The sequence below is a fragment of the Postia placenta genome, assembly GCF_002117355.1.
Source record: "Postia placenta MAD-698-R-SB12 unplaced genomic scaffold POSPLAscaffold_17, whole genome shotgun sequence".
NCBI lineage: Eukaryota > Fungi > Basidiomycota > Agaricomycetes > Polyporales > Adustoporiaceae > Rhodonia > Rhodonia placenta.
The window spans coordinates 406,417-433,689 of record NW_020169848.1 but is presented as its reverse complement, the minus strand read 5'-3'; the positions used below and the strand labels follow the sequence as shown (position 1 = coordinate 433,689).

At 52.5% G+C, this 27,273-nt stretch overlaps 11 protein-coding genes across 11 annotated transcripts; 6 read left to right on the top strand and 5 right to left on the bottom strand.

The window, feature by feature from the left end:
• Window positions 1-833: 833 nt before the first annotated feature.
• POSPLADRAFT_1076200 (hypothetical protein) lies at window positions 834-2,838 on the top strand (the record flags this gene model as incomplete). The annotated part of the gene is made up of 18 exons (XM_024482896.1): window positions 834-865; window positions 934-972; window positions 1,026-1,079; window positions 1,135-1,159; window positions 1,214-1,295; window positions 1,358-1,390; window positions 1,447-1,458; window positions 1,522-1,535; window positions 1,602-1,710; window positions 1,790-1,857; window positions 1,913-1,987; window positions 2,041-2,098; window positions 2,158-2,225; window positions 2,276-2,294; window positions 2,361-2,385; window positions 2,439-2,532; window positions 2,563-2,649; window positions 2,713-2,838. 18 exons carry the CDS (start codon window positions 834-836, stop codon window positions 2,836-2,838), a joined length of 1,020 nt encoding a protein of 339 aa, XP_024334459.1.
• Window positions 2,839-3,275: 437 nt separating this feature from the next.
• On the top strand, window positions 3,276-4,679 carry POSPLADRAFT_1061347 (hypothetical protein; the record flags this gene model as incomplete). The annotated part of the gene is made up of 7 exons (XM_024481370.1): window positions 3,276-3,421; window positions 3,481-3,603; window positions 3,656-4,022; window positions 4,077-4,148; window positions 4,201-4,289; window positions 4,357-4,570; window positions 4,623-4,679. The coding sequence occupies 7 exons, from the start codon at window positions 3,276-3,278 to the stop codon at window positions 4,677-4,679; spliced, it is 1,068 nt and encodes a 355-aa protein (XP_024334458.1).
• A 340-nt stretch (window positions 4,680-5,019) lies between these two features.
• On the bottom strand, window positions 5,020-5,978 carry POSPLADRAFT_1156365 (hypothetical protein; the record flags this gene model as incomplete). The annotated part of the gene is made up of 3 exons (XM_024487063.1): window positions 5,020-5,537; window positions 5,608-5,674; window positions 5,733-5,978. The coding sequence occupies 3 exons, from the start codon at window positions 5,976-5,978 to the stop codon at window positions 5,020-5,022; spliced, it is 831 nt and encodes a 276-aa protein (XP_024334457.1).
• A 251-nt stretch (window positions 5,979-6,229) lies between these two features.
• On the top strand, window positions 6,230-7,552 carry POSPLADRAFT_1155665 (hypothetical protein; the record flags this gene model as incomplete). The annotated part of the gene is made up of 7 exons (XM_024486966.1): window positions 6,230-6,455; window positions 6,516-6,548; window positions 6,604-6,638; window positions 6,695-6,800; window positions 6,852-6,930; window positions 6,988-7,107; window positions 7,162-7,552. The coding sequence occupies 7 exons, from the start codon at window positions 6,230-6,232 to the stop codon at window positions 7,550-7,552; spliced, it is 990 nt and encodes a 329-aa protein (XP_024334456.1).
• A 567-nt stretch (window positions 7,553-8,119) lies between these two features.
• POSPLADRAFT_1155669 (hypothetical protein) lies at window positions 8,120-9,856 on the top strand (the record flags this gene model as incomplete). The annotated part of the gene is made up of 9 exons (XM_024486967.1): window positions 8,120-8,195; window positions 8,254-8,561; window positions 8,612-8,670; window positions 8,721-8,764; window positions 8,819-8,922; window positions 8,980-9,073; window positions 9,127-9,314; window positions 9,380-9,588; window positions 9,637-9,856. 9 exons carry the CDS (start codon window positions 8,120-8,122, stop codon window positions 9,854-9,856), a joined length of 1,302 nt encoding a protein of 433 aa, XP_024334455.1.
• Window positions 9,857-9,961: 105 nt separating this feature from the next.
• On the bottom strand, window positions 9,962-11,959 carry POSPLADRAFT_1049886 (glycosyltransferase family 22 protein; the record flags this gene model as incomplete). Its single annotated transcript, XM_024479864.1, has 9 exons — window positions 9,962-10,117; window positions 10,157-10,365; window positions 10,426-10,598; window positions 10,657-10,883; window positions 10,938-11,044; window positions 11,101-11,325; window positions 11,385-11,558; window positions 11,621-11,759; window positions 11,813-11,959. 9 exons carry the CDS (start codon window positions 11,957-11,959, stop codon window positions 9,962-9,964), a joined length of 1,557 nt encoding a protein of 518 aa, XP_024334454.1.
• Window positions 11,960-12,530: 571 nt separating this feature from the next.
• On the top strand, window positions 12,531-16,416 carry POSPLADRAFT_1185639 (hypothetical protein; the record flags this gene model as incomplete). The annotated part of the gene is made up of 16 exons (XM_024489165.1): window positions 12,531-12,714; window positions 12,761-12,898; window positions 12,950-13,195; window positions 13,246-13,433; window positions 13,489-14,077; window positions 14,126-14,224; window positions 14,274-14,516; window positions 14,572-15,123; window positions 15,181-15,211; window positions 15,270-15,301; window positions 15,358-15,451; window positions 15,503-15,545; window positions 15,595-15,818; window positions 15,875-16,016; window positions 16,068-16,130; window positions 16,185-16,416. 16 exons carry the CDS (start codon window positions 12,531-12,533, stop codon window positions 16,284-16,286), a joined length of 2,970 nt encoding a protein of 989 aa, XP_024334453.1. The 3' UTR covers window positions 16,287-16,416.
• Window positions 16,417-16,435: 19 nt separating this feature from the next.
• On the bottom strand, window positions 16,436-17,938 carry POSPLADRAFT_1185636 (hypothetical protein). The gene is made up of 4 exons (XM_024489164.1): window positions 17,310-17,938; window positions 17,140-17,240; window positions 16,929-17,074; window positions 16,436-16,872 (listed from the first exon to the last, which is right to left on the bottom strand). Exons 1-4 carry the CDS (start codon window positions 17,864-17,866, stop codon window positions 16,642-16,644), a joined length of 1,035 nt encoding a protein of 344 aa, XP_024334452.1. The 5' UTR covers window positions 17,867-17,938; the 3' UTR covers window positions 16,436-16,641.
• A 1,471-nt stretch (window positions 17,939-19,409) lies between these two features.
• On the bottom strand, window positions 19,410-21,579 carry POSPLADRAFT_1041586 (hypothetical protein; the record flags this gene model as incomplete). Its single annotated transcript, XM_024477937.1, has 11 exons — window positions 19,410-19,798; window positions 19,867-20,196; window positions 20,252-20,369; window positions 20,421-20,503; window positions 20,554-20,632; window positions 20,688-20,972; window positions 21,032-21,081; window positions 21,199-21,216; window positions 21,274-21,302; window positions 21,361-21,415; window positions 21,469-21,579. Coding segments are annotated over 10 exons (1,308 nt in total), but the record flags the coding sequence as incomplete, so codon positions are not given.
• Window positions 21,580-21,848: 269 nt separating this feature from the next.
• POSPLADRAFT_1174191 (hypothetical protein) lies at window positions 21,849-23,598 on the top strand (the record flags this gene model as incomplete). The annotated part of the gene is made up of 9 exons (XM_024488280.1): window positions 21,849-22,007; window positions 22,077-22,169; window positions 22,218-22,391; window positions 22,454-22,606; window positions 22,656-22,756; window positions 22,814-22,837; window positions 22,896-23,017; window positions 23,075-23,128; window positions 23,185-23,598. 9 exons carry the CDS (start codon window positions 21,849-21,851, stop codon window positions 23,370-23,372), a joined length of 1,068 nt encoding a protein of 355 aa, XP_024334450.1. The 3' UTR covers window positions 23,373-23,598.
• An 811-nt stretch (window positions 23,599-24,409) lies between these two features.
• Window positions 24,410-26,747, bottom strand: POSPLADRAFT_1049881 (hypothetical protein; the record flags this gene model as incomplete). The annotated part of the gene is made up of 14 exons (XM_024479863.1): window positions 24,410-24,561; window positions 24,614-24,642; window positions 24,697-24,729; window positions 24,784-25,017; window positions 25,068-25,097; window positions 25,155-25,352; window positions 25,402-25,468; window positions 25,519-25,769; window positions 25,835-26,013; window positions 26,069-26,166; window positions 26,221-26,264; window positions 26,315-26,406; window positions 26,465-26,562; window positions 26,609-26,747. The coding sequence occupies 14 exons, from the start codon at window positions 26,745-26,747 to the stop codon at window positions 24,410-24,412; spliced, it is 1,644 nt and encodes a 547-aa protein (XP_024334449.1).
• Between the last annotated feature and the right edge of the window lie 526 nt (window positions 26,748-27,273).

Here is a 27,273-nt window from a genome sequence, read left to right as displayed (position 1 = left end):
CAGTCTTCAACTGCGAATAACATATCAACACCTGAACAGGAATACAACCATCTATCCACATGCTGCGAAAGGCGCGGGTTTTCCCTCTGCGACATCTCACTATCCCTAAACAGGGCTCAGCGATGAGGTTTTCCACTCGAAATCCCTCAAGATGTCCGTATGAATCTCGCCTATCATGTCAGTGTAGATGCCGGCATTGTCGGGTCCTTTCGCGTGAGCGTTGTGCGACGTCGCACTTCTACAGCCACCTTGACACGCTCACCTTCAGGTTCACCAGCAGTGTGATGCGGTACGGAGCTTGAAAATTGCTGCGATTCTCATCGCTAACGCCTGTCCGGCACAATCGGACTCAAGGTGAGCGTCCACCAGATTGGCTGACAGGATTTGAAAAGGAGGTATGCCGGAAGCAAAGGTACAGCGCCACTGATTCGTTTTGACAAGGCGACCGAGTGCCTGCGCTAACGAGGGATCTCACATCCCGTAAGCCTGTATTTGATAATAGACGGGCGTTAAACATTATTTTGGAAGATGCGGAGCGCGCCGCACGCGCTTGCCTCCGTATCTGAGGAGCCGAGAAGCATGGGGAGGAAGCGACCATCCAATGTGCTGGTGATTGATCGCCGACATCGCATAACGGTATCATGCTCTCAGCGACATGACGGGTCCAGTTAGCGGACATTGTATCCCTCCATGACGTTCTATATATTCCAAGGTTTGTGTGCCCAGTTCCGGGTACAGCGGCCTTCACTCAGTCCCTCTAGCACAGACGTAGGCTCCAGACACCAGCGCGAGACATAGGCCATTAAGCGGTACTGGTGTAAGACCGCGGTAAGATGGAGAGTGGAGGCGAGTTGGCGAATTTTGCGTACGTATCAACAGTTTTTTTATTTGCAAAGTTTCTTGACATAGGCGGCTGACTCCAATTATTGCTAGGGATGGACCGGCCCTGATCGGCATTTTCATGAACACCATGTTTGTCGTAAATGAATCTGCTACAATACTGCACTGACATTACTCCGCTCTAGGCTGTATGGCGCTATGCTTACTCAGACGTTCTTTTACTTCTCATCTTACAAGAAGTGAGCGTCTCTGTTGTGCAGTCGTAAGTGAATGATACTCACGTAGCCACTTCAGAGATCCTGTGCGCATCAAGTACTATGTCTGTCTCCCGGCCCCGAACGTCAGTGCATATACTGATGCTGGTGAACTCTAGGTTGCGATACTCTTCTTTGCCGACACTCTGAACACCATTTTCAATATCTGGTGGATCTATGGAGTGCTTGTCAATAATTTCGGTGAATTCATTGACTTTGTATAGGACAATTCCTAAGGATGAGGTTATTGACTTCCCGTCTAGGTAACCTGGAGGCCCTTGGAATTGGCAACTGGTGTATGTACTTTTTCAACGATCGCGTTGTTTAGCTAATTCGTCGACGTCGCTTCTAGTATTTGAGACAGGTAACTGTTACGATTGATCATTGATTTCGCTCTCAATAACCCCCACTATGTTCTGTGTATTAGAGGAAGCGCTGGCGGTGAGTTCGAGTCTCGCGCCTTTCTCGCCATTAGCACCATGTTTACGACGCGCTTGATCCCTTCAGGGCATCATCGCGATGATGGTGCAAGGATTCTATGCCTGGCGCATCTTGAGGCTCACGCAAAATTACTGGCTGGTCGCTGCTGTGCTCGTTCCATCTATCGCTGGTGGACGTATGTCATAGATTCTTCATTAGAACACCGTTCACCTATCTGACCTTTAACATCAACCCGACATAATTGTTATGGCCAGTGGGTGGAATTGGGACGGCTATTGGTGTTGCCATACGGCCTGAGTTTGCTGGGCTGCAGAGTTTGGAGGTAAGTTAAACCTCGATCCGCTCTCAGGAATTTTAGTGCTCACACCGCCATTTAGCCTATTGTGTTGACATGGCTGGCCGGAGCGGCAATCAGTGACACGATTATCGCAGTAACACTGGTATGGCACCTGGTGAGCATATATCCATAAGCGGATCCAGATGGCAAAAAATGACAAATTTGCAGTACCGTAGCCGTACCGGTTACAGTCGAACGGATACCATGGTATCAAGGATCATCCAGCGTGCGTTCTTTATCATCTGGATGTTGTAGCTATTTATGTATTTTAACCTGACCCTATAGTGACGTTGTCCAACGGTCTATTGACGGCAAGCTTCGCACTGGCAGATATCATTTCATATCTGATCACGGTGAGACTCTGTGGTTGCAGCTTGGTTGACCTTACTGATCGGTCGTGTAGACCAGAGGTTATCATATTGGTACTCTGCAAGTTACTGATGTCCTCTGAATCACGATTGCTAATAAACAGTGCTTTGGACTGCTAGGTTTCAACTATGTGCTCTGCAAGCTGTGAGATACTGGTAATTGCTTGGACCTTGTATCCGCTAACTCTGTATCGTTAGTTACGGCAACTCCGTGATGTCAAGTCTGAACGCGCGGTCTATCATCAACGCCACATCCAGGGACACCGGCTATGCACATGAGTCATTAGGCGGGGTGAGTGCATCTGAATGCGTATTTGCACAGAAGCTCGATACCGCCGTGATGTCTAAGGACACGAACCCGAATAACATCAACCAAATTGTGTCCTCCAAGAGCGCCCGGCCGACGCAGGTGTGTTATGATGTCTCCCGATATCGCACTACGATGCAGAGCGGCTGATCTGGTTCACATTAGGTTATGGTTAATGTGGAGACACACGAGATGGTCGATGTGAACAAGGCGGGAATGCGGACCGACGAGGAATGGAACGGTGCTCACAGGAGCGACGACTCCGATGTCAAGGCGGGAATCGTAGTATGATTGATAACGCCAACGTCAGAGGCCGTCCGTTGATCGCGTTCTCGGGTTCGCACGTAAATAATGTACCACTGATTTACATACCTCGAAGCTTCACTGATGTTATGAATGCAACCGTCGTTTTGCTCTGCCCTCATCAGAAACGCTCGAGTATGGAAGCTTGTACCCTGGTGAGAGTGCTGTAACAGAAGGCGGTTCATGTTCTCGTAAGGCGCCGACTTCTCAGGACCGATTGAGTTCACACACCGTACTCCGACCTTGTCATGGGACTACTGTATAGTTGCGGGACTTTCCTAACAATACTCACGGACTGTAGGAATCCCAGAGCCGCTCACTCGCCGACCGCTCGTCAGACGGGAGCTGATTGTGAGAGCCGCGTATAATGACATATAGTAGGGTCTCTATGCCGCGGTCCCAGCGTCTTCGTTGCCTCCGCTGCCATGCCGGGCATTACAACATTTCTCCCCTTTCCGGAAGACGTACCAACGCACCCCCTCTTGGTGGTAGATTATGAGCAGATCCGAGCTGGAAAGGAGGAAGAGATCGACACGCTGTGGGAGGCTGCTACGAAGCTGGGCTTCTGGTAGTAAGTGGTAGGCGCGTCATGCAGCGAGCGGTAGGCACTAATGAGCTTTTTCGGGGAAGCTTAAAGAACCATGGGGCCGACGAGCTTGTGGAAGATATGTTTGAGATGGGCGCCGAAACCATGGCCTTGCCCATGGAAGAGAAGATGAAGTACGAACAAGGCGACGGCGGACTGTCATGCGGGTCCGTTGCATGCACGAGATATCTCGCCTGCTTCCCTGACGCTGGCTTGCAGGTACAAGAAAGCAGGCGCGAACGCCACCGACGAGACTGGAGCCTTGGACACCGTGGAGTTCATCAACATAGCCAAGGATGACGCGCTCGCCTGGCCACAAATTGCGCACCGGACATACCCCTCCACGGTCAACGCCCGTATGGACAGCACGATCAAGCCGTTCGTCCGGAAGTCGATCGAGATTAATAATACGCTTCTGAGTGTGCTGAATGACCGACTCGGGCTACCAAAGGGCGCTCTAGCCAAGCGGCACCTGCTCGAGGAGTACAGCGCGGGCGAAGCGCGGTGCATCAAGTCGCCTCCGATGCCCGCCGGGTCACCCGAGTCTAAGGCTGCCATCGGAGCGCACACAGACTTTGGGTCCTTGGTGAGTGCGGTGCATGTCGGAGAAAGCGGGCATCGGACTGATGGTCGTCGGAAGTCCTTCCTGCACAATCGCCTCGGCGGGCTACAGGTGATGGTTCCAGGAACTCAGACATGGCAATATGTGAAGGTAACGAGCACGAGCAAATTACAGTCAGCCAAACGTTCATGGGCGTCGGCAGCCACTCCCAGGGCATGCCATATGCAATCTTGGAGACGCCATGTCCGTCTTCAGCGGTGGAATCTTGAAGTCGAATTTGCACCGTGTTGTGTAGGTCCCTTATTGTACTATCTTCATGACTTCAGCATCATCTTGATCTATTGTCATGGGTCGATAGAGCACCTCCTAAGGAGCAAGCTAAACTTTTGCGTTGGTCGCTGGTATTCTTCACAAGGCCCGGAGACTCGGTCACGTTACGCGCTCTCACGGATGAGAGCCCGCTCATCGCTAAGGCCGTGGCAGAGACACCAGAGAGGAACTTCGAAACGGGGGCCACTGCGAGAGAATGGTTCACAAGGAGATGCAAGAACCAGAGAATCAAGAACAGGGCGGTGAGTTATTTGATAAGCCATTGTCATGCCAGAGTAGCTGACCATGTGACAGGGCCCAGAGACATGGCGAGCGAGCAGAGGAATGGAGCACAAACCTGACGTTGCTTGAAATATTGAGGGGATTGCAATTAAGGAGAGCACGTCCCATGTAACACTAGTCTAACCAACGAGCAAACGAAGAATATTTTTGAGCATTTGCGCGCATATGCAAGATTTGTGGCAGGCCTACTTATGTACGTACAAGGGCAATGTAGTAGAGTCCGGATGTACGGATACACCATGTCTCGCTATGTCGGCTACGGCAAGCTCGTTGCCTCAACAAGCACACAAACGTAATTTCGAAAGCATAAGAGGTTATTTGGATTCACCCATATGTTACAAGCTCAGACTATAGAAGCAATACTCAGCATTACCCCTACACGCACGAATAGATGGATTCTGAATACACTCTATACAGACTTGATCTCTTCTTTCTGCAGCCTCGTACCAAAAATCCCGGTACCGACCCGCACAATATCGCTGCCACTGTTCAGCGCTGCCTCGAAGTCGCTCGACATGCCCATGCTCAACAATAGCTTCCCTCCCTCACCCCACCTATCCCCGTCCGTCGAGAACCCGGCCTGCACGAGCGCCTCCTGCAGCAGGTCGCGCGTGCGCACGAGCCGTTCAAAGTCCTCATTTGGCTTTTCCGTAGACGAGAGCGACTCAGCGAGTGAGCCGATCGTCATGAGGCCCTGCAGGTGTAGCCGCGGACACTGCACGATGATGTGCCGCGCGAGCTGCACGAGATCGGGTTCCGTGGCGTCGGACGGGAGAGGGGGCAGCCCGGATTTGTTATCCTCACCGGAGGTGTTCACCTGAACGAGGACATTGAGAGGGGAGGTACGCTCGGCGGGAAGGGCCTTGTTTAGCGCAGTAGCGGCCTTGGTTGATGTTACAGTCTGGACGGCGTAGAGGTTTGGTATCGCTGTCGGCAGGTCGGAGCAGTGAGCCACTGCGGCGCAAGGAAGACACTTGAAGAACTGACAGTTACATACACGCAAGAATTTTGGCCTTGTTGGACTGCAGCGTGCCTATGAAGTGCCATCGAATTTCCGTGGGCAGCTACGGCGTGCTCTACTGATGAGCCCCATCTTTCATGATCCTTGAGCACCCGACTCACCTGCTCCGCTTTATCGACCAACTCCTGAACATAGTTCTCTCCAAAGTCAATCTGCCCGAGTTCAAAGCATGCGAGGACGTCCGACGCCGGCTTGTACTTCGAGACCGCCACGAGCGTAGGTTGCCTGTCTACGGGTGCAGACGACGCGATGGCTTGCCGTACTCGTTGCCGGATCTCTTGTAGTGATTCGTGTAGCTCTGATGCACGTTCTGGCGACGCCTTGGGTGCTGTAAGGCCGCCTGACATTCTGGAAAACAGACGAGGGATGAGAGCAGGTCGCATACAGCTTGGGAATGCAACCGGAAGTTAAATGTCAATATGACCAATCGGCGACATGCTAGTGGATGAGTTTATCAGATATGATAAGATGCCGTGAAACAACCAGAAATAACTCAATGACGCAGGCCGCCGCGCTTGGCCGCAACCAGACATGGATTTGACCCTAAATGAAGTCTCAGGCTTCTTGCCACCTCATTTCTTTCTGGCTGCCCGCCACCATGGACGAGCCTGGCGGACCTACTGCGAATCTCTCATGGGGGAATGTTAGCCTCGCGTTTTCTTTCATCGTGTTCGACGCAATAGTCTCAGTCTCCTTCGGGCTCGGCGTCGGGAATGGCCTCGTTACCGCAGCTGTGCGGTGTATTATACAGCTCAGCGTCGTAGCGTTGATATTGCAGAAAATATTTGAGACGAATAATCCGATCGGTGTCGCAGGAATTGCTTGTGAGTGAGGCCAGATTAGCTGTGTGGAAAAAGAGCGCTGATAGGAGTGAAATTTGTCAGTCTTGTTGAACATGATGGGTACAATTGAGACAGGTGAGGCATGAGAACTTGTATGCCTCAAACAACCTTCTTCAATGTGGGTTCTCAGTCGTCAACAAATCGAAGAAACGCTTTAATCACATGGTGAGTGATTTGTGGTAGTATTCTATGGCTCGCTCTGACATGTCCTAACTGTCCAGCTTCCAACCGTACTTATTGGGATGCTTGGGTCGACTATTCCTGTATCCATTATCGGTGTCCGCTTCGCAATGGCTGTGGAACCATTCTGGGCCCCTGCACAATATAGTATGTACGGTCCGTGCTATCGTCCGCTCAAGCTAACGCAACGATCCAAAGTACCCATCGTTGGTATGCTATGTGGTGCCACAATCTCCGGCATTGTGGTTTCTGTATCTTACGTCCTGAAGGAGCTATAGTAAGCTTCCCAACTTGGCCCGATAGGATCGTATTATTCATTGGGTGCAATCTGTAGTGACAACAAAGACAAGGTGGAGATGTATCTTGCATTCGGCGCGTCAAGGTTCGAGGCATGCAAGCCAATTGCGAAGGAGGCTCTGCGCCTCGCCCTTACTCCCAACATCAACCAGATGAGGTAGGTTTTATTCCGCTGACTATACAGACCATGGCACTGACACTGCGGTATAAGTGTGCTCGGCATTATCGCAATCCCGGGCATGATGACTGGTGCGATCCTCGGAGGCTCCTCCGTAGAGCAGGCCGCGCGTCTGCAAATGGTCATCATGTTTATGATATCGTCGTCCACCGCGCTCGCCTCAATCGTCGTGACGGTACTCTCGCTCAGCGTCATCGTCGACGGCGACCATCGTGTACGCACAGACCGGATCGATGTGCGCCAGCACGCGATCTGGCGTGCGCGCAATTGGGTCGTGGGTCGCATTGTGGAAATGACGAAGAATGTGGGGCAGCGCGCGTGGAAGAAGGTGCGACCAAAATTGACGAGGGCGGATAGCAGCTATCAATCTTTAGACAGTCCGTTGACGGATCGCGGAGACAGGGAGAGGCTGTTACCGGGTTGAAACTGAGATGTATTTTCTCCGGAACACATGTGTCAAAATCAGTTAGCGCAGTTGCATTTCATGTTTTGTTTTCACCTTGCATATGAAGCTCTTCTATGCTCCAGCCTCTATTGAACTCCCAAGTTGATGAAAGTCATGCTCATTGTGAGCGGCCAATGTGTAAACAATGCCGGACACGTAGGACACAACTCAAACCTGAATTTCGACGACTCAAATCATGAGTTGTGGTTTTGACCTTTGTCTGCGGACACATACCAATAGCAAGTGCATTACTCTAATTGTCTCGGTAAAGGCAGAGCAGTGCATAGCGGTTCTTGGAGAGTTACCCAAAGAAGGCGATCGATCTTGCACAGAAGTTGATGAATGCGATCGGCGATCGAGGACTTGACTCGAATTTCGGTCAAGCAGCCTACTTGCCTCGCCTTGACTTTGCAGTATATACTCGCTTAGATTTTCCTCGACGGCCAGCTACCTTGCTTGGGGAAACAAATTCAAAGGCACGTAATTGTTACACAGCTGGATTCGGGTAACATGGTCGTTAATGATCATATACCAGTCATTGACATCATGACCCAAAGCTTGGCTCCCGAATCCTACACCCGATTTCTTTCTGATGCTGCCAAAGAGCGAAAACCGAGTCCTAGTCAGCTTCAGCATAACTTATTTTTGTCGCTGTACTGACTCAGATTGACATCATATAGTCCGGGGCCTCTATCCGCTCGAGGCCCGCCCCGGCGTGATCTCGCTCCTGGCAGGCAAGCCAAACGCGACCACCTTCCCGTTCACTTCTATCAAGCTCACCGCACGCTCGCCGACGGACCCGTCCCGCGAGATCGAGACGGAGGTGAATGGAAAGGCTCTCGCGGAAGGCCTGCAGTACGGCCCAACGGCAGGGCTGCCGTCGTTCTGCGAATGGGTCTATGAGCTCCAGGAGCGGGAGCACGGGCGCAAGAAGGGCGAGGGCTGGCGCGTGAGCATCGGCGCCGGGTCACAAGATGTGATTTACAAGGTGCGCGCAACGCCCGCATATGATTGAACGAGATCTGAACGCATTCGCAGGCCGTGATGGCGATGGTGAATCCCGGCGACTCGGTGCTCGTCGAATGTCCGGTATATGCGTAGGTCTGTAGTACTCGTGTGCTTCCGACCGCATCTGACATTGAGACAGAGGTGTCCTCCCTATGTTCCAGGCCCTGCATTGTGACCTCATCGGTGAATACATCCTCTTTTTCCGTGCAATTTCGGATTCTGAGAATCAGCTTCTAGAGGTGGAGACGGATTCGCATGGGATCAAGTCGAACTCCTTGCGCTCGATTCTGCAGAACTGGCCGTCGACAAAACAGAGACCAAAAGTACTCTACACCGTGCCTGTGCGTACTCTCACTTAGCGCTTCTCAGCAGTTGCTGATCTTGTTCTTTCACCGTAGTATGGTTGTAATCCAACAGGAATGACTGCGACATTGGACCGCCGTCAAGAGGTCCTTGCATTAGCACGAGAATACGACTTCATTATCCTAGAAGGTCAATTTCTATGACGCCTGGCAGGCGTCGAAACTGATAGGTTGCACCCGCAGACGACCCTTACTACTACCTGTATTATGGCGACGCGCCGCGGTACCCTTCATACTTTACGCTGGAGCTAAAGCAGCCGGAGGTAGGGCGGGTGCTGCGCTTCGACAGCCTTTCCAAGATCCTCTCATCTGGTATTCGCATCGGCTTCGCGAGCGGGCCAGAGCCTCTCTTGCAGGCCATCGATATGCACGTGCGTCCCCCTGTCACTGTGTCTCACGTTTGGTTAAGCAGGTGCATACTCACGCGTGCATGCAGACCGCCGTCGCGAACCTGCAGACGTCCTCGCTGACCCAGGCGATCACTTACTCGCTGCTCGACGCATGGGGCTATAGCGGCTTCAAGGCGCACACGGAGACCGTGTCGCGCTTCTACCGTGAGAAGCGCGACGTCTTTGAGGGCGCGCTGCGGCGACACCTCGAGGGTCTCGCGGAGTGGAGCACGCCCGAGGCGGGCATGTTCTTCTGGTACGTCTTAACATGCTGCCTCCGCGTATGTGGCTAACGCGCGGACAGGTTCAAGCTGCTCTTGGGCGGGGATGAGGGTGACTCGGAGAGCATCATCAGGACGAAGGCATACGAGCGTGGCGTGCTAGCTCTGCCTGGGACAGTGTTTCTGCCGCGGGGCGGTAAGACCGCCTATGTCAGGGCAGCGTTCAGTTTGTTGGCAGAAGATGAGGTCGAGGAGGCCATCAAGCGGCTCAGACAGACTATCTTGGAAGCCAGGCAGAGCTAAGCATGACTAACGTTGAGTAGGGAAAATCAAAATAAGTGATATTCAAACCACATCTAAGTCAGCTTCGCACGACATAGTTGCATTGACCCACGCACGGTATCCCTATTACGCCCCTTTCCTCTCCAGAATCACAAGCTTTTCGCTCTTAACCATTCGCAGCGGGTGCAACAACGCGTCTATGCTGTCCATCAAGCCTTGCTTCACAATTCCCCGCAGGCCAGTGTTGAGCGACCACCTATCAAAGCTCTCCACGGCCTCGACCTGCGTCCAGGGGCTGCTGGTGAACCGTGATGAGAGCACCGCAAAGGTGTCCATCTCAGCGATCAGGTGCGTGACCTCGCTCGTGGCAGATAGTGCCTTAGGCGAGAGGTGCTCGGTCTTGTTGTAAGTCCAATTGTGGGCGGCGGAAGCATCCGCAACCTCCAGGCCGGGAAGGTATGGCGGTGCATGCGTATGCAAAAAGAGGGAGGCACCAGTCTGTGAGGCGAGGTTGGATATGTGTACATGCACTGCAACAGCAGAGGTCAACTGAGTTCCTGAATAGCTCGGACGCTGGCCGGGATAGGTACCATTTTCCTGCGCGACATACAGGTTATTGAACGTTGAGAGGGCCTCTCCTCCCGGGTAGTTGTGCATGGATGCTGCCGTGAGCATATACGTTACAAAGCCGTTACAGCACAGGAGACCTATTACGACGAGGAAGCAGAGTCGACCGAAGACGGTGCTCTTTCGTCGCGATGACCTGCACGCTCAGGTAGATGAGCTCGTCGGCGACCAGCGCTTTCGACTTGGGGACTTACAGCCATGAAGCGCCCTTCGCTGCTGCGATGTTGAAGACGGGGACGACGTACACGACGAACCGCCACTCCTTGTGCCCCAGTGAACTGATGAGGAGGACGAATGCGAGTGCCGGTAACATAGGTTCACGGACACGCGAATCAAGCAGGAACCCAAGGATAGACAGAGGCAAGGAAGAGAGCAACAGTTTAGGAAGGCATGCCGTGAAGTAGGTGTGGAATGGCGAGACCTGCGGACAGTGCATTGAGAATCATGAAATACCGTGAAGCGCGCGATCGCTTACGCCCCACTCGGCACTCTTGCCTTCAATGACGTTGAAATAGACCCCATAGAGCTCAGGCCATAGGGGCCATCTCTGCCAGAAGTACGAATCCGTGAGTATAGTTGCCGCTGCGATGCAGACATTGTGAATGGATACTCTAGACTGCAACTGGGCAGATACTAACCGGCGGACGCGGTCCCAGAGAGCACTCCGACTTTGAACAGCCTACCAAATGTCGTGTAGTTGTAGAAGAGGGCTTGAAGTGCGAGAGGACCAAGTAGTAAAACAACTTCCGAGCGAAAGACAGCTGCAGTGAACACAAGAAGTGCGAGTGCACGGTCAAAGTTGCGCTGGGACGGACGAAGCGAGGTCGGGCCGCGGTTCACACAGAAGTAAAGCGCGAGATTGACTGAGGTTCATCCGTCATCGGTTTCGAGCACATTTCAAAGAGGGCTGTTCTGAGCGCACCAGGAATCAGGGCGAACATGTTTGGCAACGTCCTGCCCATCCAAAATGGTAGATGGAACTGGGTGCAGGTCAAAAGCACATAGAAACGACTGGTAGGCCCTCCGAACCGACGCGAGAGTGCACGTCGTATGAGGCACAGAATCATGGCATTCGCAGTGGCCAGAACCAATCGAACTGCAGTCACGTAGATGTCATGCAATGAACTGAATTAAACCAAAGGCAGTACAAGTACGAACCGATGATCTGCAGGTCAGACTTGTCTCTGACACAGCCCAGCTTCTGGGCGACCAGGATTGCTGGATATGACGACCATGCCAGCGAGAGACCCCCTATGAATGTCCGCGGCACTGCTCCAGGAAAAATGAAGTGATCGTACTTTGAGTACTCAGTTCTGTATTGACCCGAATTAATGAAGAGATGTAGCATACATTGAGTAGAGCCTCATGGCCGACACCATACATGAGCACATCGTGCACAGCATGCAAGTTAAAACTCTCTTCGACTTTTGTGTAAGGCGCCAGGAGAACATGAATCCAACTTGTCGCCAGAAGCAGAAGTTCAAGCAGAAGATCCATGGCCGTACTCACGCTGCTCGCTGCAGCAGGCAGAACACTAAGACTTATATGACGTCGCTGAGATCAGTATTCGGTAAGCGGAGCTTATAATACACATTTCGGAGCTAGATGTGTACGTTTCGGAGATTGAAGCTTGAAGGGCCTGGGCGCGGACATTGCTGCGTCTCCTCACCTACGTACTCTATCTGTTCTCGTTGTACCACTTTCAGGATACCCGCTGTGGGCAACAAAAGGTCATGTTTCCGTCAATACACGGCGGGCTCACCGGCCTGCTGGTACTTTCAATAAGTCTAGCAGCGTCGAAGAACATCTCCGCGAACCCCACATCAGACCTGTATGGCTATGAATTATCGGTATGCCTGTACGTCGTGGAGCCAGAGCTCTCATAACTGAGTACTTGCAGCCTCTAGCAGTTATGAGCTCGAGACCAGGTAAGGGTTCATGGGTGTAGCCATGGTGCGCACTGATGAGATAGCCCGGCAGCGGAGTGCCCGCCATGCTTCAACTGTCAGCTCGACGCGTTCAGCTGTGGACACTTTGGCGACTGCTCTACTTACGATGGACAGTGTAAATGCCCACCGGGGTGGGCAGGGATAGATTGTCTCACTCCACGTGCGTCGTTTCGGTGTGTCTGCGAATTCGTGCTAAGTTTCGTTCAGAGTGTGATTCGCTCGCGGACGGAGAGAAGCGCCGACAACGGGAACCAGGGCAGAAGTGCGACTGCGAGGACGGCTGGGGCGGTGTCAATTGTAATGGTACGGAGCCACAACGTTCAGGCTTCTCCAGCTCATTCCGGTACAGTATGCGAGACCGACGATGCATGCCGCGGATTCCCTTTGGCTGGCAAGCCACTGGAGGACGGGGAGGAGATCAACAACATGACATGCTACAAAGGGGGCCTGACAGTCTTCGAGAACCATCAGATGTGCAAGGTCACCAGTGAGTCGCTCGTCTCGCCCACCGCAAGAGAGCATAGCTGAGTTTTCATAGACCGGAAGATCCTCGATATGCTTCCGGACCGCCCGCCTGAGGTGACCTTCAGTTGCAACAAGCAGACCGACACGTGCCAGTTTCAGTTCTGGACTGCCCAGGAGGAGTCTTTTTATTGCTCGCTCGACACTTGCACTTCGGGCGCGGACCCTGCTGCCGGTATCAACGCAACTCGTTATGATTGCGAGCACATTCAGTGCAAGTGTGTGCCAGGCCGCTTTATTTGTGGGGAGAACGGCAGTATAGGTACGTCTAGACGGAATCGCAGCTTGTTTCGGTCGATGACATTCGTGCAGATATCTCGGACTTCCTGAAGGATGAGATCCGGGGACCTGCGTCTTTCACCTGCAAACCAGGAGGTGGATGTAAATTTGAAGAACCTGCTATGAACGAGCTCATAGACACGATATTCGGCGATGGCTATATCACTCTCGAGTGCAACGGCGGCGAGTGCCTGCACTACTCTCAGGTACCGGGTTATGTGGTGAGTGCTAACGTAAGACCAGCACACAAGGTCCCTTCATGATGACTCCCTGCAGCCACCCCCAAAGCCAGACAACAGCAATTGGATCGCGCTGAGCGTCGCTGGCATCGGCCTCATTGTACTCTCCGGCCTCGCTGTGCTGTGGTACGCTGGGCGCACGCGCAGCGGTGACTTTGGCAAGATCCGCCTGCCCGAGACGGAGACGGCGAAACTCATGTCGGAACACGTCCCCGCGTCTCTGCACTTCTCCGATATCGCGTATAGCCTAGGCGGGCGCGCGATCCTCGAGGGTATTTCCGGCTCCGCGAAGCCGGGACAGCTGTTGGCGATCATGGGCGCGTCGGGGGCAGGCAAGTCGACGTTCCTGGACATCCTCGCGCGCAAGAACAAGCGCGGGCTGGTGAGCGGGCACATGCTGGTCAACGGGCGCGAGGTTTCAGACACGGACTTCAAGAAGGTCGTCGGATTTGTTGATCAGGAAGACACGCTGATGAGCACATTGACTGTCTATGAGACCGTGCTGTATTCAGCGCTGCTTAGGCTGCCACGCGAGATGAGCCTCGAGGCGAAGAAGTATAGGACGCTAGAGACAATGAACGAACTGGGTATCCTTGGAATCAAGGATTCGAGGATTGGTTCTGCGGGTATGTCGACTGGTCAACCGTTGTATTCGTATTGACAAGAGTCAAAAGGGCGGCGATCCATCTCTGGTGGTGAGAAGCGCCGTGTGTCCATAGCTTGTGAACTGGTGACAAGCCCCTCGATCCTCTTCCTGGACGAGCCCACAAGCGGTTGGTCTTTATTATTCATTACGAAGGTCCATATTCATACTTGCTCCAGGTCTCGACGCATTTAATGCTCTCAGCGTTGTCGAGAGTTTGGTGACCCTTGCGCGCGACTACAACCGCACAGTCGTCTTTACTATCCATCAGCCGCGCAGCAACATCGTCTCTCTTTTCGATCAGCTAATCGTCCTCGCCCAGGGCAAGCTCGTGTACTCAGGCGAAGCAGCGAAGTGTCATGAATACTTGGTAGACATTAGCCACCCGTGCCCCCCAGGCTTCAACCTGGCTGATTTCTTGAGTACGCCAACTATGCCACGTTCTTGCCGTGATCTCCGAACTCACCGATTCAACAGTCGACCTCACAATGCACGCTGGTATGGAGCCTCGGTCGCTCGAAAGCCCGGCGGCGGAGCTGTCGACGTCTGACGATGATAACCTTCGCGATGAGGAGCGTGCCTTCGATCAGGGTGCAGCGCCTTCGTCTGTCTCTGGTCGTTCGCACGACCGTTCGTCGTCTACTGTCGCAGACGAGACCGAGCTTCAGCCCCGCGCGTCCTCTGTCGCCGGCTCTGCGACTGGATACGTCAAGCGTAAGACCTCGCAGTTACTGCAGTCCATCACGCCCTCTTCGCACCCAGGGGACACACCGCTTCCGCCTCGGCTACAAGCGTTGGTGGATATTTTTGGCAATAGCGCTATTTACGCCGCCTTGAAGCAGGATCTAGAAGAGGTCTCACGCACAGCAGATCTGCCAGATGTTGCAGTAGAGAACTCGGTTACGCGTGGTCGCAAGCGCGCTGGCTGGGGCACTCAGTTCCGCATCCTCAGTGGTAGGGCCTTCAAGAACTTGTACCGGGACCCTGCCTTACTCATCACCCACTACTCGTCTGCGGTCGCCGTTGCATGTTGGTGTAGCCTGACTCCTCTCGCCATTCCAGTACTGATGTGTTTTGCCCATCCAGTGATCTGTGGATTCTTCTACCACAACGTCACGTACGTTCCTAGTCAGCAGTTATCGAAGACGAGACTAACCCTTACACTGGCTTCACAGCAATGATATTGCTGGATTCCAGAACAGATTGGGTGAGTTGTATTATTGCCGATGTGTTTCAGTTTTGACACGCACTCCTCATATCCAGGTGTTTTCTTCTTCACGCTTGCACTCTTTGGCTTCTCTAGCCTATCAAGTCTCAGCTTATTCGCAAATGAAAGGATACTCTTCATGCGCGAAAGGTACTGTCGGCGTCCACCACGCTGTCGAATAGTTCGTTGAGATGTTCGCAGATCGAATGGATATTACTCGCCGTTCACTTACTTTGCCTCGAAGGTAAGGATGCTTCATGCACTAGTTGTCACTTCAGCTGATGCCGCTGTAGATTCTCTTCGACATCGCTCCTCTGCGTGTAATCCCTCCTCTCATCTACGGCGCGATTGTGTACGGCCTCGTTGGCCTAGTTCCCACCGCTCCGGCATTTTGGAAATTCATACTCACTCTTGTGCTGTTCAATCTCACGACGGCCAGCGTGATCCTCCTCCTCTCAATCGCGTTCGCCAGCACAAGCGTAGCTAGCCTTATCGGGACCCTGATCATGCTATTCAAGTGTGTCTTCACCGATGAGCTGCGGAAATACCATGTTGACGAGTTCTTCGTTGCAGCCTGCTCTTCGCCGGCCTGCTGATCAACCGCCAGACCCTCGGCACAACTTGGGAGTGGTTAAACCTTGTCTCGTTCTTCCACGCTGCATTTGAGGCGCTATCTGTCAACGAGCTCCGATACTTGCAGTTGAAGGAAAATAAGGTGCGCCACTGACGACCATCTTGTCGAAGCTGACGCGTGACATGCCAATAGTATGGTGTCGACATCGACGTTCCGGCCGCTGCAATCCTCTCCACTTTCGGGTTAAAAGCTCAGGTAAGCGAGGTATGCTAACTATGGGGCGTATGCTTGCTGACGTAGTATTTATAGTCGTTCTGGTGGCCGAACATCTCACTGTTGGGAATCTTCTTCGGCACGTTCACTGTTTCCAGCTACCTCGTCTTACACTTCTACGTCAAGGAGAAGCGGTAGTACTTCGGATACTCTCGACAAAGTATGTGTACGCCTCTGTATCACATTCAAGCTCACTTTTTGTAATGCAATCACTTGTATAATACACGCGGACATTTCTTGGAGTCGAACATGCACGAGATAGTCCCTTAGTCACACGTTATGATGCAAAGTGAATCTGTCTTGCGCAATGCGTCCGGTACGAGAGCAGCGATAATGGGGGTGAGTGGTTTAGACGATAGCACCGGGAAATTAATGGACGGGAGAATACAGCATAAGTAATAGGTGATGAGAACGGCCCCTCAACGCCTCCCACGCCCGCCGCGAAAACAAATAGCAACACTAATAGTAATAGATTACACCGCGGCACAGACACTCAGAGATCCTTCCCAAGTGCCGCCTTTTGGTTCTTCGCCTCGGCGGCCTTGACTTCGTGGATCGGGTCGAGCTCGGATGCCGGCTGCCGGTACGAGTTGCCCATGCGGTCTGCCCAGGTGAAGTACTGGCCGTAGTTGACCGTGAAGTAGAGGTGGTGAAGCGTGTGGTGTGCAGGCCCGTTGATGAACTTTTCAAGCGGGTGCCCGGTAATCATGTCAGAGTCATGAATCTGTCGCGTGCACGGTTAGGCTGAGGGTCATCTCGAGAACAGGGTCTGAGACTCACGAAGATGGCCCAGAAATTCACAAAGACGAACAGGCCGAGGTAGAGCTTGCGATGCAGCGGGAAGAGGAAAATGAAGAGATGGTACGGGACAGACTGCAAGTAACCATCGAGGGGGTGGAACGCGTGCGAGGCGAATGGGGTGGGTACTGCAACGAGGGTCGGAGTCAATACCGCATTGCGCAGTTTCCCATACCGGCGGGAAAATACTCACCAATCCACTTGTGGTGGGGCTTGTGCAGCCATTTGTACCAGCGCGGATTGTGCTCCCACCGGTGAACCCAGTATATGGAAACATCTGTGAACATCAAGAACCTGATATGGGACAATAATAATCAGCACCGGTATCATCGAGTGAGATGAGCTGGGAACGCGGGAACGCACCATACTATGGAAAACACGAAGTAGCCCCAGCCATACTCGTTCACGTCGTCGTAGAGCTTCGAGTAACCCATGACCTCTCCTTGGAACCACGGCAACGTGAAGAGAGTCATCCAGGGGAATGACCTCAAGCTGTGCTTGATCTCGAGCTTGACCTGGTCCTTGATAAATCGGGGGTGCTTCATCATCTCGTGGTTGAATATGAATTTATATGACAACCAGGCGAACGTAAAGTAGAGGATGTGGATGCCGATAAGTGTGAGGACGAGGAGCGAGATGAGTTGTCGAGGTACGTAGTCCCGCGGCCAAGCAGAGCCGAATGTCGACGATGCGAGAGGCGAGAGTGCTCCCACAGAAATAGGAGGATGAGGGATGTATGAGATTAGTTGTGACCATTTACTGGCGTCCGAAGAAATGATGGGTAGATGTGATGTGCTCCCGTTCAATGCAGACTGAAGGTACGCCGCACTCGAGGAAGAGGCGAAAGCAGAGGCGGGCAGGACGATTGCCCAGACCTTGTCAAGAATGAGGTCGTCACAGATATTGAGGACGAGATCCATGGCCACGAGTCACCTGAGATGGACAGTGAGATAGACGGGTATAGGGGCGTCGACAGCAGCGACGACGGCGACAGCAACGGCGATGGGAGAAAGACGATGGCGAGGAGCGCAGAGGCTCTTTTATGCAGCTGAAAGTCAGACCACTATAATAAATGACACACGTGATCTCGCCTGATTCATGGGGCCTGGAGAGATCTCGATCGTTGATCGGACTGGCTCTTTGCCACTCCGCGGCCGACGCGCACTCGCCTGCTCCGGCCACTCCGACGTTTAGCCTCCTGCCTAGTAAAGTATCAGGGTTCACTCAATTATTTCCATGGCGACGACATACAAAATACGTACTGAGACCACTGCCCAGTGTCATCCAATGCTGTACCGCAGATTCGGGAAGGTATACCCCGTTGATCATACGCAGCTGCATGCGGGTACCTGGTGATCCGCTCACCGTGCTTGTCAAAACAATCACAGTCTTTCGAAATTCCAAATCAGCGTGTACTGAGCCAGGATCGACAGGGGCAACGCACCAAAAGCGCTGAACGCGGGAATAGTATTCTGATGCGATTCGCTCTAGTGTCGAGCTCACACCTCGTCAAACGTGCAACACACAGCTGTTCAGACTTTGTACGCCACCAAATCACTGATGCATCATGAAGGAACCACATTTGTCGGATTTGCAGTCAACTCAGCGCACATGTATCGGCGTCCGAGGACACTGCAGGATGACGAGCGATTGCTCCGTCGGAAAACACGGGCTAGTTCAGGCTAGTTCGAACTCAGTGAAGAGTCCGATCGTTGTGCGTACACAGCCGCAACAAGCCCTGTAAGCCTTACTGCCACATCACACAAGTCAATGATCCATTCACGTAAGCATCGTATATGAGCGGCGCACCTATAGCCCGTTGAATCATACATATGGGCAGCACACTGGACGCATATTCAGGGCGAGCCTGCGCCGCATTTGTTGATCTATGGGCGCAGCAGGGTCTCACACGGGATGCTGTCTGATGCTGTACCACACGTACGCTAGTGGGCATTGAGCGGCGCACTAGATCATACGTACAACCAAGTACTGGACCTAGCCGGCGGAAGCATCAGACGTGAACCTGAGGACGCCCCGGCGATCTGGGATTGCAAGAATCATCAGTCCGCCAAGCATACCCAAGAGGCCCGCTCGAGGCTGAGATAACATTCCGGAAAACAAGGAAGTTGTTTCCCCGCTCTCAGATGTAAGCGAATCATATGCATGGGACATGGTGAGTGGACGGGAAAGACGTCGGCCCCAGTAACGTCCATACTGCAAGCGTACTCATATATGCACAGCGAATAGTGGTACGATGTCCAAGGAGTGGCGTTACGACGCTCTTTCATACACAGCAACGCGACGTGCCTAGCGGGCGTCAGAAAGTGAAGCTAAAGCTCGAAGGAGAAATGTCCCCAGTTAGGCTCTGCCACCGTTGCGACGCAGTCTCAATGGAAGTAGATCGTACGTAGGATATGATGTCTGTATCAAGCGCCGAATCAGAGTCTATGATCCAAGATTATGCAGAGTGGAGAATGCACGACAATAAGCAGGGGTGTCGCTGTATAGTAAGTGGTAGATGACATAGCACGGACATGCACGAAAGATCCCATCCATGGCGTAGGAGCGATCCCGAGGGAACCAGGCGCAGATTACTGGTGCGAGCACTCAGGCTGCGCGCCCCACGCACCGTCCTCCTCGTCCTCATCGTCCTCATCGACCCAGTCCCTCTCATCGCCCTCGCCGAACTGCTGGCCAAAACCAAAACCGGAGTGGTCAAAGAAGGGCGACCCAGCGGAGAAGGGCGGGGCACGCACGTCCGCCATGTCCGTTTCCTCGTATGGCACCTCGTCTATGGTCTCTGGCCGCGGGTCCATCTCGAGCTTCTTTGGCGGAAGGAGCCGTTCCAGCGCCTAACGTGTACAGTGTATGCAGAGTGAGGATGAGATTCAAGCAGTTCAGAGGGAGCAGAGGGACGTACCGCCCTATCGACGGAACGGAGCCAATCCTCGTCGGGCATATCAATCTCAAGTATGACGTAAAGGTTGCCCTTGTGGCCCGAGTTCTTGTGGACGGGCATGCCCTCGCCGCGCAGGACGATGGTGCCCCCAGGTTGGACGGCCTTCCCCGGTGGGCTCGATACATGGATGCCACGGCCGTCTAGATGTGTCAGCAGGATCCGTGAGAAGCCCAAGAGCGCCTCAGACAGGGTGATATGCACGGTCGTCAGGAGGTCGTTGCCTGCCCGTTCGAACAAATCATGTTTACGGGTACGCAGAACGAAAACCACATCGCCGGCGGGGACACCTGGCTAGTGGCGGCATAAGAAAGTTGATCATTGGGGATATCACAAGATGATCAGGTACCTCTTCATCGCCGGCCCCTGCCAGGACGATTTTTTGACGATCTGTCATACCGCGCTCGATGAAAATCTCTTGTCGTGTCTTCTCCTTGACTGTCTTTCGACCCTTGCACTTCTTGCATCTGTCATCCAATCAGGCTATCAATCAAGGACATGAGATGGGAGCTCTGTACTGGTCTTTTTCCCGCAACTTCTCGCCGTGGCCTTCGCAGTCTGTGCACATTGCCCGTGATGTGCCCACGCGAGAAGGTCCAATCTATGATGGAAGTTGAGAGGCTGTTCGCGGAGATAGGAGGACCAACCGACTTGGCTGTAGACCATTGTCCAGCCCTTGCCCTCGCACTTCACACATTTTTTCGGCTTTGCTGAGCCCTTTGCGCCTGTCCTGGACATTTGGCTCCCATGAACGGTCAAGAGCGGCCTATGAGGCATTAACTTACCCTTTGCACACGCCGCACAGAACCTCCTTCTCCATGTTCAGCTTCACCGTCTTGCCGTTGTAGAGGTCCTCTAGTGACACATCGTACGGAATGACGGAGTCCTCGCCTCTTGTTCGTCTCCGCGAACCAGGGCCGAAGTCAAAGCCGAAATTCATTTGGCTGAATAGCTCTGAAAAGACGTCTTCCGGGTTCATTCCGGGTCCATGCGGGCCACCTTTAGACAGGCCGTCCGCGCCAAATTGGTCGTAGATTTCTCGTGTTTCCGCTGAGCTGAGAATCTCGTACCTGAAGGACAGCGAGAGCGTAAAGACAACTGAAGACAGACCAGCTCGCAGATCACGCACGCAGCGGCCATCTCCTGAAATCTCTGTCCCGCCAAAGGATCATCAGGATTCTATCATAGCCATCAGCAAAGTACGCCAAATGCATCCTCACAAAGGTCAGACCTTGTCCTGCAATGTCAGTCCCCATCGTCAACAATCCTTCCCGGAGGCAGACTGTAGAAACGTACTGGGTGGTGCTCCCTGGCCTACGTGATAGTTGTATGAGTTGGGTACAGCATATGCGTCAGGCACAGTGAATGCACCTTTTTCCGGTACGCTTTCTTAATATCGTCTGGAGACAATGGCGATTGTTGGGCGTTGAGACAAGGCAAACACATTTAGCTACTCACCTTCGCTGGCCTCGGGATGTACACCGAGAAGATCATATAAGGCTGTCTCTACAGGCACTGAAATGGAGGTTTGGAAACGTGTACAGTTAGTGTAGCCCGTTTACGCACTTGCGTGTTGTGGCACTTGAACGCCAGAGGTATATGCGTGATATTAGATAGCCTTAGATGAAGCAGTTTGTGGAGAGATAGAAGAGCGCTCCAAGACGTGCCCAGACCGTCGGGATCCGCAGAATGAGTAGGGAAAGACGAGACGTGCTCGAAGACGGTAATGTGCGGAGGGCGCGCTAGAAATTGTGTCGCGTCGATGCCACGCGTAAGCGCACGTGATCCCAATGGCAGTCGCGCATCGTAGAGCGCTCGTTGTGGTCGCTCAACTTACTCGGAACCGCTCGTGGCTCAAGTCAACTGGGAGTTGAACGTACGTGAAATATCCTTGTCGCAACTTTCACACCCTGACCGACACGGTATCACTAGCTATCATTCAGAAGATGTCGTTTTTTGGAGCTGCATCGTCGTCCACTACAGCCAACACGGCCGCGGCCGCGGACAAGGATATCGAGGTTGCGGACCCCCCAACCGATTCTATCTCGTCCCTCTCGTTTTCGTCACAAGCAGACTATCTTGCGGTGGCGAGCTGGGATAATAACGTCGGTTTTACATTACTGGACTAGGGAAGCCGCCTAACCTAAACGCGTCGGTTGCTTTATTCGCCACAGGTCCGGATATACGAGGTGGGCCAGAATGGTCAGACACAAGGCAAGGCGATGTACGCACATCAAGGGCCTGTGCTAAGTGTCTGCTGGAACAAAGTACGGGTCCTCCCTCTCCTCTGAGTCGGAGTCTGACGTCGCGTTAAGGACGGAACAAAGATCTTGTCGGGCGGCGCAGACAATGCTGGTCGCATGTTCGACATTACAACTGGGCAATCAACCCAAGTGGCACAGCACGATGCTCCCATCAAATGCGTTCGTTGGATTGAGTCTCCACAAGGGGGCGTCCTCGTGACCGGCAGTTGGGATAAGACGTTAAAGGTGAATGGCAACTGACCCCCCGTCCTGTCCCTGGAATCTGGAATTCTTACGCGACACAACAGTACTGGGATCTGCGCACTCCGAATCCCGTTTCGACTGTGCAATTGCCAGAGCGGTGTTATACCCTAGATGTAGTCTACCCCTTGATGGTGGTAGGAACCGCCGAGCGCCACATCCAAATTTTCAACCTCTCAAATCCTACTACCGCATTTAAGGTTCCTCGTGCAACTGTCTTCCATTTATTTGAGCTAATGTAGAAAGCAGACAATGGCGTCGCCCCTGAAGTGGCAGACACGAGTTGTGTCGTGCTTCCCCGCAGCAGATGGGTTTGCAGTTGGCAGCGTCGAAGGCCGCGTTGCAATTCAGTACGTCGTTATTTCTGATTCTGGTGCAAGTTTCTAAGATATCATGCCGTCTCACAGATATGTAGATGACAAAAATTCCAGGTACGTTTATACCTACACCGCCGCGGTATGTGCGCACGCTTACGACAATCATCTGCAGCAATAACTTCTCTTTCAAATGTCATCGACGAGACCAGTCACCAACGCAGAAAGATCAATCTCTGGTGTACGCTGTCAACGATATTTCATTCCATCCTGTTCACGGAACATTCTCAACATGCGGTTGGTCTGCTCTACCCCCTAACGACCGACTTGGCAAACTGATGCTCGTTGCGCTAGGGGCTGATGGAACCATCAACTACTGGGACAAGGATGCCCGCACGCGTCTCAAGTGTAAGTTCCTTTACTCTGTTATTTTGAACGCTCTGATTTCAAGCCCATTCCTTCAGCCTTTGATCCTGCTCCTGGGCCGATTGCTACGACGTGCTTTAACCGCACCGGGACGATCTTTGCCTACGCTGTCTCGTATGATTGGTCGAAAGGGCACTCTGGGATGACGCCCAGTCATCCTAACAAAGTGATGCTTCACGCCTGTAAAGACGAGGAAGTGAAACGCAAGCCCGCTAAGACACGATAATCGCTCGGCGCCGCGCTGCCATTGGTTTTTCACGGTCATATGCGGAGAAGGGCCCTCAGTTGCAAGTCCACATCTCTCGGATGTGTGCATGTATTCTACATGGGAAAAACGGGTCCGCAAAAAGGAGTATGCTTCACTATCAGTGTATTTTGTAGCGTAGAAGTACTGATTTTTCGCTGTCGAATCTGTATCCGCTGCGCCGCCTGGATTGAGATTATTATCAAATATGACCGGCCGGAGTGCATCTGCTGAATCTGGACGCAATACGGTTCCTGCTTGCCCGACATCATCGTGCATATATTGAGATTTGCATACATCGGGAGTACGCTGGACAACACAAATTGACCGTGATGGTGGCGGATCGATGATATTTGTGTAAGCCCCGCGATCCTAGTCTGGATTTTATCCCGAGGGGCCCTGGCCCTTGCCAGGTGCAGATTCTAGCTCAGGTTTGACGGAAGCTCTCAGACGTCCGGGACATGATGCGACAAGCTGAGACGCCTCGTTGTGGTAATGTTGATAATGTCTGAGGTGACGACTCTACGAAGCCCTGTGCCGCATCATCCCAATTCGCTAGATCAGCGGGGGCGCAACAAGCACAGAAACCGTCCGTCGTGCACATTCGCGGTGCGGCGCGGAGCGCTGCCATAGCTACTACCACAGTGGAACCTTGACATGTCCAGAAAAACTTGCTTAGCATCTGAAGGTGGCGCGAGCAACGCCGCTGTGCGTGTCGCCATCATTATGTTGCTGACAGTCTAGGAGCTGCCACTGCTGACCAGCCCTGATTGAAGAGGTTGACTGTATCAGTATATGGGTCCCTAGGCCAGCATATCAGGGATGTCAAAACGTGGAACTTAACCCCGCTATCGAGCTGATACTGAAGCAACTTGAGCACATAGCCTAGAATAACCGTAGACATAAACCTACAGCAGACACGTCGGGGATTGGCATGGATCAACTCATTTCAACCAACTCGTGTTTTCCACATCGCAACAGTGATGTTCGTGGAAGTCATGAACAGGACGTATGCGAGATCAGGCTTTATATAACCCCACCTTGAGAAGCAGTTGAGGTAGATCGCTGTGCCTCCCGATTGTCGGATACCATACAACCCCGATATTCCACTCAATCGGTTTGTCTGTTAACTCGAAGGTGAAGTTCGACAGCATGACAGACAGAACAACCTCTGCAGGTTCAATGAAGCTTGATTAATTGTAGAAAAGGCCCGGAAAACTCACTCATTTCCATCTCTGAGAACTTGAATCCGCTGCGTGGATGCGTCATCAATCCCAAGAAAGTCCAGCTTACAGGATCCGCTCACATGCATGCACGCTTGCCTCCCATGAAGGACATCCTGATCTCACGATATTTAGCGTAAGCCTCGGATCTCATTCATTTCACGACTCACAAATTGGAATAGACACCAGGGATCGAGGCCTCAGTCACAGCGCGAGGCAGAGGGGAGAGCCAGCGCTCGGGCTTCCACTCGAGGGAATCCTCGCCCCACAGCGCTTTGTTGACGTTGCACCCGAACGTACCGATAAGGAGTTCTGTGCCCTTCGGGATAGCCACTTCCTTCATCATTGTCCCGTCAACACCGCAGATCGGTTCAGACAGCGGAAGTACAGAATCCTTCCTAGGTCTAAGCGGCACATTAAAATTATAAAGACACGAAAGCGATCCTGCACGTACGCCCGAACCAGATTTGTCACCGGAGGATACCTACAGAGGGATGTCAGTTTCTGACATGTATGGACCACTGTCATAGATATGGCTTACCGTCTCAAAGTCTCCCTGCAGACGGCATCCAACAGGGGAAGCTTGTTCAGCTCGTCGTAAGAGATATTACCGCTCCCTGCATCAGACTCCAGAATCTCTTCGCGCAGCTTGCTCTGAAGCTCTCTGTGCTCTGCCAGTAAGTAAAGAATCCGACTCAACGTGTTCGAGGTGGTGTCTGTAGCGGCGGAAAGTAACAGACTGATCCGCCAGTGAGACCTGGCTAATGCGAGCTTGGAAGATTACTTACGACATCTGAGCAATCAGCTCATTCTCGGGAAGCCTGTCTTGTTCTGATGCCGCATTGTTTGCTTTGACTGGATGTAAATCAGTACATCGAGCGAGTCTTGACTATGCACAAACGTACTAAAGACACTCATGATATCCTTCCCCTCGCCGACTTGGTGTAATACCGCTTTATCCCCATTCTCCAGTGCAGTCTCCTTCTCCCTGAATATCGCTCGAGACTTCTCGTCCATCGTGTCGATCACATCCTTGACGCGCTGTAGGTGCGGGTGTGGAAATATATCCGTGACAAATCGGCGGAAACGCCGCGGTCCCAGTTCTATAAGCACGTCTGCATACCGGATGAATATTTCGACCTGCATGAGGTTTGCACTGGCAATGGTGTTACACCAAACGTGTTAGTGCGGAAGCGATCTGCATCATGGAGACGCACTAACTTCAAGGCCTTGAGAGCATCGCCATATTCATTCCTCGTCTCTGTGTCCGTCGCCAGTGGGTCAAACGAATATCCAAGGCCCCCTTGTCCAATGAGCTCCAGCGCAGCGCGGCCGGTCCATTCCAACACATCGACCTCACTCTTTCCCGCCTCCACTTTGGTACGAACTACTTCCCGAAGCTATTACGAGCGCATGAAGATCATCTTTGAAGACCGTAGGATCAAGAATGCATACTTTGAAAATGATGTTGTAGAATATGGGCAGCATGTGTCGCATATGACTGACAGAGAAGACAGGATTCAGTATCTTCCTTTGTCTTCGATGATGTTCACCTTGGTATGTGAAGTCAGGGTGACTATATCACAACATCAATTGTGTAAACATACCGGCAGTCGCTAGAAGGCACTCTCCAAATATCAATCTTCGGGATCTGGGGGATTCATCAATTTTGTTCATTTCTATGCGGGAAGCTCGACTCACGCGAAGAATGCGTCAGTCGCCTCATATACATTCTCCTCTTTTATGAGCATTGTATGCAACGCCTTTGGATCCGAGACATATAATATTTTCCGCTGAAAAGGACATTCTATGGTTTAGTGACATCAGGCACAAATGTATGGTCAGACGTACGCCGCAACGACCTTCGAGTCGCACGATTGGGCCGTAGTTGAGTGCCACATCTTGCTGAAAGGTCCCCCCATGACGGTCGAAGAACTTCATGAAATTGCCTGGCAATTGTCACATCATGCCTCAAATAGAGTCGAAACGAACTACCTTTCAGCCAAGAGTGCGACGACGGTCCCGGTACGTTGCCTAAAGTACGATAGGTACTGCGTTGGCTAGACTGCATGCGCAGCAGCCAGGCAGCGGCGACAAGAAGCGCACAGTATAGGAGGATAGTAGAATCGACCATTCTCCAATCTTGCCGCACAGTTAGCACAAACCAAGGTTGACAAAGCTGAGGAGGGCTTAAGATCCCCTTCTTATATACGCCGGGACCCTGCATAATCAAAACACACGCAAGCTACCGCCTCCCATCGGTATTGGTCCTGCACTTGATAACGCCCATGGTTCTTTCGAACAAAGACTGATCGGATGCGTAATCTCACTGCTTCTATCCACGACCGCTGTGATAGTTCCGGTCTCCCATTCGTGCTGCTGCTTGGAATGATGAAGTGATAAATTCATGGCTCGGGAAGTCCAATATTATTGAGTTACCTTCAGACTTGGGAGATGGGAGATGTAGACCATTCTCTTTGGCACATATAACTCATTGTTTTAGTTCATCTTGTCAATTAGGCGCCCCGGGATAGAACAAAGGAAATTCCGGAATTTAACACTTACAACTTGCATCATATTGGTGATGAGGAAGTTTCTGACTATCAATAAGTGCAATCAAGCTTCAATGCACACCTACACCCCGCGGGGCCTGATGACAT